This window comes from Eublepharis macularius, chromosome 8, assembly GCF_028583425.1.
Source record: "Eublepharis macularius isolate TG4126 chromosome 8, MPM_Emac_v1.0, whole genome shotgun sequence".
Lineage (NCBI taxonomy): Eukaryota > Metazoa > Chordata > Lepidosauria > Squamata > Eublepharidae > Eublepharis > Eublepharis macularius.
Genome location: NC_072797.1, coordinates 90,259,561 through 90,277,150, shown reverse-complemented (window position 1 = coordinate 90,277,150; position 17,590 = coordinate 90,259,561). Strand labels below are relative to the sequence as shown.

Here is a 17,590-nt window from a genome sequence, read left to right as displayed (position 1 = left end):
GAAAAATCCAATATTCTTTCATCCAACCTCTTGATCGTCTTGGTTCCCTCTTCTGTACTTTTTCGAGCTCTGCAATATCCTTTTTGAGATAGAGTGACCAGAACTGTAAACAGTATTCCAAATGAGGCTGCGTTGTAGCTCTATACAAAAGCATTATGATTTTGGCCACTTTAAGTCTCTTTCCTAATAATCCCCATCATGGAGTTTGCCTTTTCACTGCTGTCTCGTAGTGAGGCAATAATTTCATTGAGCTTTTTTCTGCTGCAACCCCAAGTTGGTTGTTGGTCTTCTCTGCAGCCCTACACTGGGACTGCACAGCCACAGGCCAGCCATGAAGAAGGATTCTCTAGCTCTAAAACTGTAGGGGGCTCTCCACCCACTGAAGGTGCATCCATTAGCGTTTTCCTGCCTCAGCTAAGCGTTGCAGATCAGAGTGTCCCCTTATCTCTCAGTTCCTCTTTCACCACCATTGAGAGAGATTCTTCTCTTTCTTCTTCGTCGTTCCTTCTGTGTCTTCTGATAATCTTTCGACCTTCAGATTTACCCCAAATGCAAGGAGTGACCAAGCCTCCTGCCTCAAAGTAGCTATGTGGTAGATGGTCTTATCGGGTTCCAACAGGCCAGCAGCCAAGTCATCTGCTGAGCGTGAACCCACTTCCCGATCCAAGCCCTCACTGGTTCCGAAGGCTTGGACGCTGGATCAGACTAGACATCACTCTCTGGTTCCACCTGCTCCACTTGTGGAGCCCTGTTCACCTAGGGCATCAACACCTGAATGGCGCTTGAGCTGTAAGGTGGGATCGTCAAGGCGTCGTTCTCTGGAACCCTCTTGTTATGAGCACTTCACCTCTGAACAGCCCATGAAGAAATGTAAAACAAAGGCCAAGTACCTGAAAAGACCCGCCTCTGGTTCCTCACACTGTAGGCACCATTGGTTGTCTTCCTCGACACCATCATTTATTGTTAAGGAGGAGATCATCATTGCTCCTCAACACCTTCACCCCTGCCAACTCCTACCTTATATCAGGGGGAGGAAGAGGAGAGCCCAATGGAAGAATGTTTGCTGTGGCCACAACTTAGATTCCAAAAGTTTCCTTGATTCCAATGGCAGGCCCCTCTGCTCCATTGCCAACTTCAAGGTCTGCACAACAGTTTATTCAGCCTTTAACTCATACATGGGCTCCATCACCTGTTCCAGCTGTGACAGCTCCTCCAGTACCTGTGTCTTGGCCATTCAGTTCAGCCTATCCAGCACAAGTTCCAAACTGGCAAGGATTTATCAAGTGGTTACAGTCTGTGCCTCTCGTGGTTCCAGTCTTGACTCTCTCCATTGCAACCCCAATGAAACCGTTGGTTCCATCCCACCGGTTCTGGACTCGTTTGCTGACTTTATCGGATTCTGAGGAGGAGGAAGCAGCTGCTTCTCATTCTGATATTGCTTCCAAACTAGCATTGGATCCCTCCACTGAGGAGGCAGTCGATGACATCACTTCGTCATCCCTGAATGATGATTTCTGCCTCTTCTCTGAACAAATGCTTTTTTAAAAAATAATTTTTATTTTATTAATAAGATTAAAAGCTCAATAAAGGGAAAGAGAATAGAAAAATTAAAGAAAAAGGGAGTAAAAAGAGAAGAAAAGAGAAAAAGAAAGTAACGAAAATCAAAGAAAAGTAAAACAAAGAAAAATGCATATTTCATTTTCCATTTTCCTCTACAACACCTATTATATCTTTACACACATTATATTTGAAGTTTTAATACCTATAAAATTTATCTTTTCAATACTGCCCTTTCTATTTATATTTCCTAAGTTTATCTTCTTAGAAATCAAATCTACAAATCATCAATTCATTTTTTCTCGTCTCACGCAGAAAGTCAATAAGAGCTTTCCAATTAAACATAAAAATAGACCGTGTTTTATCTCTGATCAAAACTGTAAGCTTAGCCATCTTTGCTAACTCTATCATTTTCACAATCCAGTCATCCATTGAAGGCAATACTGTACTTTTTCATTTTTATGCATATAAAAGCCTAGCTGCCATTGTCATATATAGAAATAGAATTCTATGTTTATTTTGTAACTATTAGTCCCAACAATAAGGCTTCTGGTTTAAATTGTATATTAATCTTCAAAATTTTCTGTATCATCATATGAATTTGCGACCAAAGTTTTTTGCTTTAAAGCAAGTCCACCAAAGATGATAATATGTTCCTTCATGTTGCTCACTTTTCCACATTTGTTAAAATTCCCATAATTTTTTATCTGATTTAAACCTTTCTAGCAATTCTGCATAGAAGAACCATTGACATTTATAGCCTTTAGATATTAGATCTTCACTTGTCTTCAATTTTCAATCTCCTTGTTAGAACTCTATTCTCCATTTCACTTCTATAAAACACTTCCTGTGTTGAAATCCAAAGCGGTGTCTTCTGTGACAGTCTCAGTTTATAGTTATTCAAAATTCTCAACATGGCTCTCCTAATATAGTGATTTTTAAGGTCTGCGTTAACATTTACTTTATCATTCCGCAAATAAGCATGCTATTCAAACCTCAGGTCATGACTTTCCAAAGACAAGAGCCTATCATTTCTCAGAAGCATCCATTCCTTCATCCACATTAGACATGAGGCAGCAAAATACAACTTCAGGTCTGGTAGACCTAAGCCACCTCTTTCCATTGCATGTTGTAAAATTTTGTATTTAATTCTTGGTTTTAAACTTTGCCATATAAATGTTGATATATCCTTTTGCCAATGTTTAAATGGTACTTCTGAAGTTAAAACAGGTATTGTCTGGACAAAAATAGCATTTTAGGTAAAACAGTAATCTTAATAACTGATATTCTCCCAGCAAGTACAACTGTACTTTATTCCATTTTAACCTGTTTGATTTCTTTCTGTCTTAACATAGTTATTTTGAAATAGCATACAATTCATCCCCGTTAGCATGATGCCTAAATATTTTACCTTTTTTTCAACTTTGAAACCTGTTATTTTTATAAGTTCTTCCTGGCTTTTAGTATCCATATTATTTGTTAACATTTTTGTTTTCTGTTCATTTATTTTGAAACCTGCCAGAGTACCAAATTCTGTCAATTTCTCCATCAATGTTTCACTTCCCTCTAATAGATCTTCCAAGATTAAATCTAAATCATCTGCAAAGGCTCTTAGTTTATATGAGTCTTTTAAAAAATTTTATGCCTCTAATTCTTTCCTCCTGTCTAATCACTCTATTCAAAACCTCCAACACCAAAATAAAAAGAAGTGGTGGCAATGGACATCCTTGATGTATTCCTTTTTGTATCTCACATGGTTTAGTTAATTCTCCATTAACAATAATTTTAGCAGTCTGTGAAGTATAAATTGATTTCACCCATTTTATGAAATTCTCCCCAAAATTCATCTTTTCCAAAACTTGGAACAGGAAACTCCAGTACAAATTGTCAAAGGCCTTCTCTACATCCAAGAAAATTAGAGCTGCTTGTTTTTCATTATGTTTATCCAAGTATTGCACTATATTCAATACAATTCTAAAACTGTCTTTCAACTGTCTTTTGTGCAAAAAACCCCCACTTTGATCTTCATGAATAAAGTCTTTGAGAACATACTTAAGTCTTTCTGCTAATATCATGGTAAATAGTTTATAGGGGTTATTCAACAATGATATAGGTCTATAATTTTTTGCTAGTGTCAAATCTTGCTCTTCTTTGAGTATCAATGTAATGTTAGCAACTTTCCAAGTCTCTGGCATTTTTCCTCCCAACAAAATTGAATTAATTGTATTTTGCAAAGGTACTAAAATCTCATCTTCAAAGCATTTATAAAATTGGCCTCATAGTCCATCAGGACTTCGTGACTTTCCAGTTTTCATCTTTTTAATTGGATGCAGTACTTCTTGAATAGTTATTGGGCCCTTCATCACCTGTTGTTGTTCTTCTATAATTTTGGGTAGCTTCTGTTTTGTTAAATAATCATTCCGTTTCTTTGAAGAAATAACCCGCCTTCTGTATAAATACTTTTTAAAAGTCTTTTGAATGGCCCCATTTTCTGTTAACGTAGTATTCCCATCTTGCAATTTTAAAATCACCTTTTCCTCTCCCTCTCTTCTCAGTCTATACACTAACCACCTTCCCGGTTTATTAGCAAACGCGAAGTTTCTCTGCTTAGCAAAGTTCAATTTTTTCTCTGAGTCACTTATTGTTAACATTGATATCTATTGCTGTAAGCATTTTATCTTTTGTTTCATCTTGACATTCTCCTGTGGTCCTAGAGTGGGGCAGTCCTTACACTTGGGTAGCTCCTCCTCCTCCTCTTGTGCAGGGTCAGATGAAACTTGCAATCCTAGCGGGGGAGGGGCTCCCCAGACTCATGAGTTGGATTTGGTTCTATAACTTACACTTACAGGATTATGGTAAGAAAAAGACTTCGGCAATATCTCCACTTTACCAGTTTTGATCACCAAATTTTTGATACCCAGACCATATCATCACCACCACCACCACCAACAACAACAACAGCAACAACAACCACAACAACAATAGTCCATCCTCCCCGCGAGTGGGCTCAGGGTGGGTTACAACAAAAATAAGAAATACAGGCATAACAATAAAATCAGTCTTACAATACAGCACTTCAGCAATTCACCTGCTCATCATGTATAAAAAGGGAGAAGGTTTGTATTAGTATCCTGTGGCTGTATATACATGGGGGGCAGGTGACCATATGGCCCCCCACACAGGTGGCAGGCTGGCAGGGAGTCTCATTTGATGTATTTAATGTTGATCTCAACCAAATACCTGGTAGAACATCTCTGTCTTGCAGACCCGCTGAAAGGATGGAAGATCTTGGTGGGCCTGAAGTGTTTTCTGACAGAGTTCCACCAGGTCGAGGCCAGGACTGAAAACGCTGTGGCCCTGGTCGAGGCCAGTCAAGCCTTCCTGGGGCCAGGGACCACTAGTAGGTGTTTATACGTGACAAAGATTTATGTCTCTCAGAGTAGAATGTCTCTTGAGTCTCCATTTTTTTCTCTCCGAACATCCATCAAACTCATATTATCAGTCATGTCAAAACAAACCTTTGGTAATTTGCCTTGAGTATCTTTTATGTTTTTCTCAGAACATCTATCTATTTGTGGAGAAACTACACCATTCCAGTCCTCCATCAAACAGCAGTTTTTATAGGACTGATCCACCAATTTTTCCCAAAGATATTTGTAGAACCTCCTCCTTTCCTCATTTGGTGCATAGATTCCCACCACCAAAGTTTTGCTCCCATTTAATGTCACCTCCACCCCCACAAATCTATCACGATTGTCAGATATTAGAAGTTCTGGTTTCAATACTGATTTTAGATACAGTACCACCACATTTTTCTTTTTATTATCTGAAGAGAGAACCCCCCCTCCAATTTTGTAATCCAAATATTTTTCCTTGATATGAATTTCTTGAAAGCAAATGATGTCAGCTCTCAATGTTTTCAAATAATGAAATACTTTCTGTTCTTGGGGAAAATTTGCCCCATGTATATTCCACGTTATGCATTTGTAATCCATATTTGGACTTTAATTATTATCAGAGTCCATATCTTCTTGTCCTTCCTCATCTTTCTGTTTCAATATAGACTGTTTGGAATCTTCTCCAAATTCTTCCAGATCCTTCTTATATCTTTCAAACAAATCTCTTGCTTTTGGTACTGAATTCAGCCCGAATCTCTGTTGTTTGAAAGTAAGAGTCACTCCTTCCAACTTGTCCCATTTGAATTGAATTTTCTTCTGTTTCAGCTTTTCAGTTAGAAATATATAGTCTCTTCGCTTCCTCAGAATTCTGAGTGGTAGCTCCTTTAAAAGGATGACCTCAACTTCCTGTATTCTCAGTTTCTTCTTGGAATGTTCTTGTAAAACTTGATCTCTTATAGACTTTTTGACAAAATACAGTATATTATCTTTCAGTAATTTGTTCTGTGCCACATACATTGTGGAGATTATATATACTTTGTCCACTTCTGTATCACCTCTTGGGATGAAGAAATTCTGCCAAAGCCTCAACCACCCTATCTTGAATATCTTCCTCTTGTGTTTACCTAACGCTTTGTAGTCTCAGAGTATATTCTTTCTCCCTTAATTCCAATAAAGCTAAATTATCTTGATGTTTCTCCAAGTCTCTATCAAACACTGCTGTTCTGCTGTCCAGGATCTACTTGATTCTTCAACTTCTTTACATACTCAGAGGTTATTTTAATAGCTCCTTCGATATTTTTAATTTGTTCAGTTAAATCTGCCTTAAATTTCATAAAATTGTCTTCCATTTTCCTTTCAAATGAATCAAATTCGTCACCTAATTGATCAAGAAGTTTTTGCATCAGATCTGTAGGTGTGATGTCTGTCGAAACCATGCACTTCTTTGTGCCTTGAGACATTTTCTGCAAGATGGCTCTGTTTCTCTATAAATAATCTGTAAAGCCTTTCACAGATGATGTTTATTATTAGCTTTGTTTACATTTCAGCTGGAGTTTCAAGGCCAGTGTTTCAGCCTTAGCTCCCTCTACATAATTTTGTTTATCCAGTCCAGCCAAAATACTTTCTCCCAATACAAATTCACAAATTATAGAGATAAACAAACCATAGACTTTTGGTTTCCCTTAGTCCGTTAAATCTTCCTTATCACATATGTAGTTTAAAGCTTTCTGCTAATGATGTATCTTTATTCCTCTTATCTCAATTAAAAAGAAAAAAATAGAGAAAAGTCCAGGAAAGCAATATTATCTCACCAGTCACCACAGAAGAAATAGCTGTGTCGCAGAGTTGCTTAGTTGTTTGAAGTTCTTAAATTTAAGACCGAGGCTCACCTTGCCTGTCAGTTTCAATTGTAGCTACAAGTAGATGTCTCGTGTCTCCTGACACTCCAATTTCCAGTCACTACCAGGAACCTGGGCAGTAAAACCTTCAGCAGAATTGTCAAACGGAGCACAATCCCTCCTTAGCCAGAGCGATTTATAAGCTGAAGAAGGATCTCCAGTCGTTAATCAAAGCTACGTTGTCTCTCCCTGAACAGAAAGCTTCAGGCAGCCATGCCCTCAAGTCATGTCCCCTTCTCTTAACAAATTCTGAGAGTGACCAGAGCTGTGGAGATAGATATCTCCACCTTGACACCAAAACCGAAGAGCAAGGTTCTCCAAGCTCTCTTTCCTGATTCACCAGCATCCATAGCCTTCTTTTATTGAATATTGCCCACAGTATTTGGGAGAAATTGGCCTCCATACCTACCACTTCTCAAAAAATTGAGAACTACTACAAACTGAAACAACAAGATTGTGCCTTCCTTTTCAATTACCCACACTTTTTGTCATTGGTAGCTGAAGAGGTTCGGTCTAAATACCACTATGGCTCTCATTCTTCTCCTGTAGATAGGGAGGTATGTAAAGTAGATGCATTAGGCAGGAAGGTTTATTCCTCTGCAGCCCTCAGTTTTAGAATCTCAAACTTTCAAACTATTATGGGGTCCTACAACCTGTTCTTATGAGAATAACTATCTACCTGTGCCCAAGATTTACCTGAGGATAAAAGGGCTCTTGTGAGCGTTCTGCAGGGCAAAGCCATGAGATTGGCCAAGCAACAAATGTTGGCAGGAAAACATGTGGCTGATTATTCTGCCAGATCCATGGCCTCCACCATTGTCTTACATCAACACGCATGACTATGTTCCACTGCTTTACCACAGGACAAATGTAGTAAGATTGAGGACTTTCCAATTGGATTTACTTCCCTTTCTGTGTAAATAATGCAATAAAGCCCTTTTCACATCCAACTTGTGAAGCATGCATTCCGAGTCTGGTGGGATTGGGGAAGAATACTGGCAAAATAGCCTTTTGCTGGAGATGGAAAATAACTTTTTGCTGAAGATGGAATTTTACACAAACTAAACTAGGGTTTAAAATAACCTTTTCAGGTAAAAAATTGCATAAATGTGGGACATACACAGAAGGCAGCTAATTCCGTGACCCTCCTAACAGAAGTGATAGCTATGAGGAGAGCTACCTTTCAAGATAATAGTAAGAGAGCACAGTGTGCCAAAAGTTTGAATGGGGCATCATGAGCTGTGCTAGTACAAGTGCAAGGCTCCATTGTGGTACCAGGGCAGGTCTGAGAAAGTGTTAAGTACACCTTTGAGATTTTGTTTGGAAGCATGGTGAGAGAACACTGACTTGCTATCTATCAACTTGTGGAATGAGGAGATGGCGTCTAAGTGAACCTTAATTGAGGAGGCAGCTAACCCCCATCTTAGAAGTGATAATAGGTACTCAAATACGACTGTTAGAGGACAGGAGAAAGGAGAGTGACCTGTCTTAGTCACCCAGGTAAGAAAATGGTTCCACTTGTGCCTATAGGAAGATCTGGTGGAGGGCTTGCAGGCATTTAATATAATCTGGGCTACTTCTCTCAAGAAGGAGGAGGCCTGGGGAACTGTAGCGATGGCATGAGTTTGAGGGTGAGTATATCATAGTGGAGGATATGGTGCCTGTGAAGGTCTGGCACATTCAGCAGATGCATGAAGTGACCCCGAACCATGGTGCCATTTGCTGTAAAAACACCTGCTCAAGAGCCCTGGAAAGCTCCCCTATTCCAGCTGATGGGTTTTGTGCGTGTTTTATAATCCTAGAAAGTTCTGTAATTCCATTTCCATTCCATAAATACATGACCTGAAAAAGTACTTCAGTCAAGACTTCTGGTATACACATCCCTACTGTGAGATAAGATTATTCAGAGTGATAAATTTGTGAATTAATATGAATTAGATAGGTAACTTTTATTTAGTCTTAAATGAAACTGTGCTCCAAGTTGTAAAATAACTGATGTTGTAGATACTGATTTGTATAATTAAAAAAAAAATCCAAGTAGAAGTTAGATCAACATGTCAAAGATCCTTTAGGGATTATAGCTATGGTTTGAGGCTAAGGGATGCTATAGGTGATTCAGTGCATCTTTTATGACTTCTTTATTTCATCATGTTGTTCTTGCTTACTGTCTCTTATAAAGAGGCTTCAAAGAAGAGGATGAGTTCTTAGGACATGTTCACACAACAGTGTTCTTTATTTGGAAGAAAAGCCAGCTGCTGATTTCACTCCATCTGGAATGTTATTCCGTAGCCCTTTGCAGTTGTGCAGTTCGAAATCACAGATATCTGTAACTGAAGTAGCTATGAATAACCTCTCTCAGAATTCATTTTCCCACATCAAGCCTGGAAGTGGAATACAATCCAAAGTGTCTGTGGTAAAATGGGCCATGCAGCCATCCAATTTTGTAGCACAGGAAATGTGGAATTTACTAAGCCATCCGGGTCCTCAAGTTTCTAGACTTCAATGAGACTACATTCCACCATTCTTGTATTTTTTACTTGCTGCTAACTTGCACCAAGAGGTGCACTCACTTCAGCTTCAGAATCTCTCTCCTTTCTTCGAAATAAGATAGGGAATATAAATCATTGTTTGTTTAAAAAAAAAAAAAAGAAATAAGATAGGGAAGAAATCTCCCTTGTTAAAGATCTCCCCAAAGAAGGGCCTGATTACACATACTCCAAACATGTGTTTAATGAGGTAGTTCTCTTACTGCCGTTTTCTCTTGTCTGCCCAGAAAACAAGCAAAAGCTTGCTGGGTACCAAGCAGGGACTGATGAAACCTTTCCTTCCTCTGTGCGTGCACTCGCAGGACCATTTCTCTCTCCACTACAAAACCATTTTGGTGAGTGCGGTCACATGTAAATTGCAAGTTCATTTGATATTTTTCTCTATTAAACACATGTTTAGAGCACGTGTAATCAGGCCCTAAGTGGGTTTGTCCTACTTTTCTTTAGTACTTTGTAAACGTGTGCCAAGTTTAGGCTTGTATGTGGTTGTATGTGTGTAAATGCTGTCAAGTCACAACTGACTTATGGTGACCCCAGCAAGGGTCTTTCAAGGCAAATGAGAAGGAGAGATGGTTTGCCATTGCCTTTCTCTGTAGATTCTTCCTTGGTGAAGTCCCATCCATGTACCGACCCTGCTTAGCTCCTGAAATCTGATGAGATCAGGCTATACCATGCTGCCTTCCCTTCTTGTATGTGGTTACAAAGACCGAAATAACTCTTATTTTATAAAAAGAAAAAATTATCTTTAGTTGTATGTCATTGATTACATAAAACAAAAGCATACAGTTGAACAGCAATATATTGTAGCATGTGAGGATATTAGCGAGTGTTGATTCTTGAAAGTTTATACCCTGAAAATCTTGTTGGTCTCTAAGGTGCCGCTGGACTCAAATCCTGCTGTTCATTTGAGGGTAGGAAGGTCAAATAGACATTAACTACAGTCCTCTTTCCCAAAATCTAAACTTGATTCCTCAAGATGGTATATAATGAGTAAGCTGAATACTCCTTTAAGTTTCCAGATTTCAGTTCAGCTTCTGTTCATATTTTATTACCTTTACTATCTTGTAAAGCCTTCTCCCATCTGACTGTGTCTTCTTACCATCTTTTTGGGTCTGTGTATGCATTTGTCAGTGTTCTCAAAATGACTGTCTTCCTCTCCTTGAAGGGAGATTCTTTCCCCCCAAACTCACAGACCCCCTACCCTCTTATATGAAAATGACTATGGAAAAACCCTAGAAAATTCAGGTAGTGTCAAAGATTCTAGCAGTCCACATTGCTTATGTGCTCTCTGAGTATATTTGCCTAGAGTATGCTTTGTTTTTGTGAACTGCATGCATTAACATAAGGATAGCTATCCTGTTAATCTTTGCACCATGGAATTTAAAAGGGAGAAAAGGAGGAAATACTTTTTTAGCTTTAGATCAGACCAGACATTTTGAGCTTAGCTTCTGAGTGTTCACAGAGTCCAAATTCTTTCCCCACCCTGGTGAAAATTGCCATTTTATTTTATTTCTTAACAATAAGAAGAACAATTTATTATTTAAGATAATAAACCAAAATTTACATAATATACTTTACACATACAGTTCAATATGAGTTATCCAAAAAGACCAATTTGTTTCATAGTTAAATTCTTTCTTCTTTGTAAAGAGGATAATTTAATCATAATAAATGTTTCTTTAACTTTGTGAAACCATTCTTTTAAACCTGGGACAATGTCCTTCTTCCAATATCTTGCAGATACCTTTCTAGCAACTCTTTGCGTGTGTGTGTGTGTGTGTGTGTGTGTGTGTGTTATGAACTGTCAAATCTCTTCCAACCTATGGCAGCCCCATGAATGAAAGACCTCCAAAACATCCTATCATTAACAGACTTGCTCAGGTCTTGCAAACTGGTGGACATGGCTTCTTTTATTGAGTCAAGGCATCTCATTTTAGGTATTCCTCATTTCCTACTGCCTTCCATTTTTCCTGGAATTATTGTCTTTTCCAGTGAATACTCTCATGATGTGACCAAAGTATGATAGCTTCAGTTTTGTCCTTTTAGCTTCTAGGGAGAATTCAGGCTTGATTTGAACTAGAACCCACTTATTTGTCTTTTTGGCCGTCCATGGTATCCACAAAACTCTCTTCAGCATCACATTTCGAATGAATAAATTTTCTTCCTATAAGCTTTCTTCACTGTCCAACTTTTACATCCACACAAAGTAATGGAGAATACTGTAGTTTGGATTATCTTGATCTTGGTCCCTAGAGAGAGATCTGTATCTCTAAGGATCTTTTCTAGTTCCCTCACAGCTGCTCTTCCAAGTCTCAGTCTTCTTCTGATTTCTTGGTTGCAGTCTCCCTTCTGGTTGATGATTGAGCCAAGGAATAGAAAATCTTGAACCATTACAGTTTCCTCATTGTCAGTTTTAAAATTGTGTAATTCTTTAGTATTCATTACTTTTGTCTTCTATATGTTCAGGTGTAATCCTGCTTTGGTGCTTTCGCCTTTAACCTTCATCAGTAGTTGATTCAAGTCTTCACTATTTTCTGCCAGTAATGTGGTGTCATCTGCATATCTCAAATTGTTAATATTCCTTACACCAATTTTCACTCCAGCTTCTAGATCTAAACCAGCTTTCCTTATGATGTGCCCTGCATAGAGGTTGAACAGTTAGGGAGATAATATGCATCCTTTTCTGACACCTTTGCCACTTGGACACTACTCTGTTTCCCCATGTTCTGTCCTAAAAGTAGCCTCTTGTCCAGAGTACAGGTTGCACATCAAAACAGTCAGATGTTGTGGCACCCCCATTTCTTTTAAATACTATCCATAGCTTTTCATGATCCACACAATCAAAAGCTTTGCTGTAATCTATAAAACATAGACTTCTTTTCTTCTGAAATTCCCTGGTATGTTCCATTACTGTGATAAGATGCAAAATAATATCATGAAATTGTTTATCAACATTAGAAAGATCGTTTAACAAAAATATCTCAAGTGACATAGGTATCTTGTTCTTGTTCTTATTATGTTATGAATGTATTATTGTATTAGTAAAGTCTTTTTTTTAAAGTGACATAGTTATATTAAGGTTTAGACTTGCATTTGTAGCTTTAGCTACTTTCCCCCAGTAAACCCAGAGAGCAGGGCTACCATAGATGATAAAAAAATTACTATTGCAGACATTAATGCAGAGAATTATATATACATGACATTAATTTTTTTTACCTTGCACAAAACCCAATTCTAACTCACAAAAGTGTCTGAGCCCTTCCTGTCTTAATACAGTGGAATTCAAGAAGCTCTTAATCTGAATAGATTAAAAAAACTTGGTTAGTTCTAAAAGCACAGAATACAAATTCAATATTTACATAGCAAAACTGACAATTTTTACCTGGGGTCAAATGTTCTTTTACCACAGCCTCCACACTAGATTTTTACCAGACATGCTAAGAAAGAACTGGTATAAACCTTCCCTTAACTACTTTTTCTGGGGAAAGTTTCTTTTGAGGTAAAAAGATAATGGGGTCACATAATGTATGGTTATTTTTTCATTTGTGGTTTAAATCAAATAGCTTCTGGGCACTAATGAGTGGTACTGACTTCTGGCAGGGGTTTGGTAACTGGACATCCATTGATAAAGAATTCACATAGTTTGGATTAGTTGTGGATATTGTTTGGATGAGAATCCTGAAGGCTGAGTGTACCAGGCTTTTGATTTCCAAAATTTAGGCTGTTTTTCCCTCCTAACATGCATGGAAATTGCAGACAAAAGGAAAAGAAGGAAACCTTAAGTCTGCTTTCAGCATTTGGGGGCATAGATGAAAGAGGCTTTTCATCCTTGCAGGTGTAGTCTTGTGAGCTGCTAAGCCCATACTCAGGAAAAAGCAGCCAAAATATGTAGCTGGATGTAATGAATTCAATATCCTTCCTTCCCATTTCCCTCCATTTAGAGTGTCTCAGTCTCATCTCATTTCCCTTTGTGCACGATATGACTCTCCTGCCTGTGTAGCGTGTCTTAGCAGAATGCCATGTAATATGATGTCATGTCTGGGAGAAGAGTTAAGTAGCTTCACACCAGCTTAGACTTGGCTACTAGCTTAACTTCAGCTGCTTGTGCAGTCATATATAAAGTTACATTAGGGAAAATATATTTCTATTCTTCTTTTCTCATGAACTGAGTTACCTGAATCACTTTTCTCATGAACTGGGTTACCTTAATCATGAAACCCCAAAAATAGGAAATTGTCACACAATGCCTGGATTTACTTATTTCTAACAAACCCTCAACATAATTAGGTATTTTGATGGTGAGACTTGGTAAAGTATCATCAGTGTATTTGTAATCTAGTTCTTAAATATACCCTTTCAGGCCCAACAAAGAGAACACTGGCAAAGTGAGTGAGTCTGGAGCATCTGTAATCAAACATGGCCTTAATGCTGGAAAAACCTTCTTGCAGGTTCACTACTTGAAGGTGAGAAATGAATGCTAAAGCTGGTCTTCTCGATACTGTAATTTGGTACATGTATAACTAATATCTTGTTGGCCTTGGTTCTTCCAGGGCTATTTTCTTCTGTGGTATTTTGCAGGAAAAGCTGGAGAAGCAACATATTTTGCCTTTTTAAGAAAGTTTGTGTGGGACTTTCATGGACAACTGATACTTTCGCAGGTACTTGAGTTTGTTTCCCATTTTGTTGCAGAATAACTGTTTCCTTTTATGACAGCAAAGACTTTCATGATAAATTACTGATACATGATTTTTTTTTGTGTACTGTCATCATCAAGGGGATAGAGGACCTTTCCTAATAGGCCAGGCTAAAGCAGGCTAAAGAAGGATGATGACAGAAGTATGTAAAATTGTGCATGGGGTGGAGAAGATAGAAGAAATTTTTCTTCATTTTCGGTCTTTTTGTGCAGTCCCACATGCACAGGCCTGCCAGAAGGTGAGTTCTACAGCTTTAAAGTCTACTAAGGGCTGCCTATCTCTCCAGAGCTCATGCGTGTTTCCCGTGTGAAACACCCACCCTCTGCGGAGATGGCGCCCCTACCCTCAGTTCCTCTTTTGCCACCGGACGAAGAAGTTCTTGCAGCGTGTGTCACAGCTTTTTCTTCTTTCAAACAATCTTTGACTTCTTCAGTGTTTTGGAAATTAAGAAATCCTGCAAAATGGCAAATAAGACTCTTTTTAAGAGATGTGTAAAATGCTCAACTAAGATGATCTATACTGACGGGCACGATCTTTGTCTTGTTTGCTTGGGTGGAGGCCATAATGTCACGGCCTGTAAATCTTTCCAGAAATTCACCACTAAGATGCGGGTAGAAAGAGCCACCCGGTTGAAAGCTTTACTGTGGGAGCGGGCTCTTTCAGCTTCAAATAATCTGGGAACGAAAATGGCAAAATCCTCCATTTTGTTGGCGCTAGCTGCGCACTTGGATCTGAACCCCTTGGAACCATCAATTTGGGCATGTGTGCTCCTTCAGAACCGATTGTCCCACAGAGCCAAAAATGCCACCCGACTCCGACTCTGAGAATGAGGTCGATGAGCCCTCCAGATCCGAAAACAACCACTTGGATCCGACACCCAACTTCAGAGAGACAGAGTCTGTCGGAGCGTCCTCAGAGTAGGCATTTGTATCTGGCCCTGCCGCTATCTAGTCTGTTGAAATTGATCCAACCAAAGCCTTCACGACACCATTCACTATTCAAAGACCGCCTAGGCTTGGATCCAGCAATCACCTTGGATCCACCCCCTAAGCCACCAAGCGAAAGGGAAGTGAGATCAAAGGATCCGAGTGAACCACCAAGAAAAAGACTTAAAAAGACCGAAAAGACTAAGCATATTGTAGAGGTAAAGACAGAGCCTGAGATACAAATCGTAGAAACACCTAGGACTCCTTCAGTGCATTCTAAATCACTATCTGGATGCTCTTCAGAGGAAGAAGGCGAACTTCCTAGGGTTTCACCTGACCAGCTCACTTGAGAACAAGAACGAGGGCACTCTCATCCATGCTGCTCCCACAAATGTGCCCCGTGGTTCCACCAGGACAACCCATCTGCCTATGGTATTGACGTGGGGGAACCATATAGAACCAAGTCAGCTTCCTCCGGATTCCAACTCACCCAAGAAACTCAGGAATCCTTACCACATGCCAAAGTCATCTATGGCTTTCCAGCTACCGGAGTCAGACCCTGAACCATTTCAGGAGGACAAGAGTCCAAATGTACCATCTGATCCGTCGCCTGATGAAGTACTGGCACCTGACAGATCAATCTCTCCGACTGACGAGTTTCGCCTTTACACAGAGCAGATGCTCTGAATGGCTAAGTTAGTGAACATTGATATATCTGCTACACAGCCAAAACCAAAGGACAAAATCCTTCAACATTTATATTCTGGGAATCAAACTATCATTGCATTCCCCATTATTGAGGGCTTCGTGGAGATGATAACATCATTATGTGAGAAACCAACTTCTCTGCCTCTCATCTCAAAAAAAGCCAAAGGATTATACAAAACTAAAGAAGATGTCTGTACTTTTTTGTTCAGCCATCTTCCCCTGTCATCCCTCGTCACTGAGAAATTACAGTCAAAACATAGGCAGGGACCCCATTCTCCACCTGCAGACAAAGAGAGTAAGAAGCTAGACGGACTGGGGAGAAAGATCTACACCTCCTCAGCTTTGAATGTAAAGATCACAAACGACATCGCGATTATGGGGGCATGCTACATATTTTTATGGAATAAGATGGCCCCATTCAATAACAAGTTACCTGAAGAACAGAGATCCCTGGCTAAAGTAATCTAGGAGGAGGCAATCAAGTTCTCCAAGCAACAGATAAATACAGGATAGAACGTGGCAGACTCCTCCAGTAGATCACTGGTGTCCGCTGAAGTACTAAGAAGGCATGCATGGCTCCGTTCCACTGCGTTACCTCTAGAGACGAGAAACAAAGTTGAAGACTTCTACATCTGTAGACAAAGAGAGTAAGAAGCTAGACGGACTGGGGAGAAAGATCTACACCTCCACAGCTTTGAATGTAAAGATCACAAACTAAATCACGATTATGGGGGCATACCAAATGTTTTTATGGAATAAGATGTCCTCATTTGAGGGTCAAATCCTTTTTTCTTTGAAGACGGACGAGTATTTATCCCAAAAGAAAAAGGACAAACTGCAAGACCATATGGGGTTCTGCCTCTCAAACAACAGCCCGCCCAGTACCAACAATACAGACAACAGCAACAGACCAATACCATATAAATACCAACTTTACCAGTATCCATCCAACCACCAGTCTTACTCTCAACAGGGAAATTACCAAGGCGAAGATCATCTCAAAAACAGAGACAGAGCCACAATCCTTCGAACATCAAGGATATGGCTCAACATGGCGAACAGTTCTGACTAGAGCCAGAGCGCCCCATAGTGTTCGGGACAGGCTCTCTACTTTTCTCTGTCAGTGGCAGTTAATCACTTCGGATAATTGGGTTCTTAGTATAGTTGAAGTTGGATATAAAATTATCTGAGTCTACCTTATAATCTTAATCAAACCTTGTCACAAGAGTTGATACAGGAGCTAGACTCCTTATTGCAAAAAGGGGCTGTCCAACTGGTTCCCAGACATGAATCCCAATGGAGTTTTTATTCCATGTTCTTTCTGGTTCAAAAAAAGCACAGGGTGCTTAGACCCATACTGGATTTGAGGAATCTGAACAAATCAGTTAGGGTCAGAAAGTTCAAAATGGTCACTCTCCTCATGGTCCTACAGCTGCTTCAGCCTAATTCCTGGTTTGCTGTTATGGACCTGAAGGATGCATATTTTCATGTGTCTGTTCACCCCTCATACCGGAAGTTTCTGACCCTCAATGGGGAAGTGTACCAATACCAGGTATTACCTTTCGGGCTGGCAACAGCACCTAGGGTCTTCATGAAATGCATGGCTCCACTCATAGCCTTCTTTAGGATACAAGGCTGTTCCATATACCCTTATCTTGACAACTGGCTGATTTCGGCGCATTCCAAAGAGGAATTGGTGCATAAGATAGGGATCATTGTGGAAACATGTCAGAGAATTGGGTTTGTTACAAACTTTTTAAAAATCTCACCTCTGCCCAAGCAGGAGAGTACAATTTATAGGTGCTGTCCTTGATGGGTCAAGGAATAAGGCGTTTCTTCCCTTGGAAAGGGCGAGAAAGATAA

General features: G+C 39.5%; 1 protein-coding gene across 3 annotated transcripts in view; it reads left to right on the top strand.

Moving 5' to 3' along the window:
• The window catches only part of AOPEP (aminopeptidase O (putative)), a 290,214-nt gene that overhangs the window by 81,858 nt on the left and 190,766 nt on the right, over positions 1-17,590 (top strand). For all 3 annotated transcript variants that reach the window (XM_054986685.1, XM_054986684.1, XM_054986686.1), the window contains exons 8-9: positions 13,760-13,862; positions 13,950-14,057. In XM_054986685.1, coding sequence (XP_054842660.1) covers positions 13,760-13,862; positions 13,950-14,057 — 211 coding nt within the window. The remainder of the gene's footprint in view (positions 1-13,759; positions 13,863-13,949; positions 14,058-17,590) is intronic.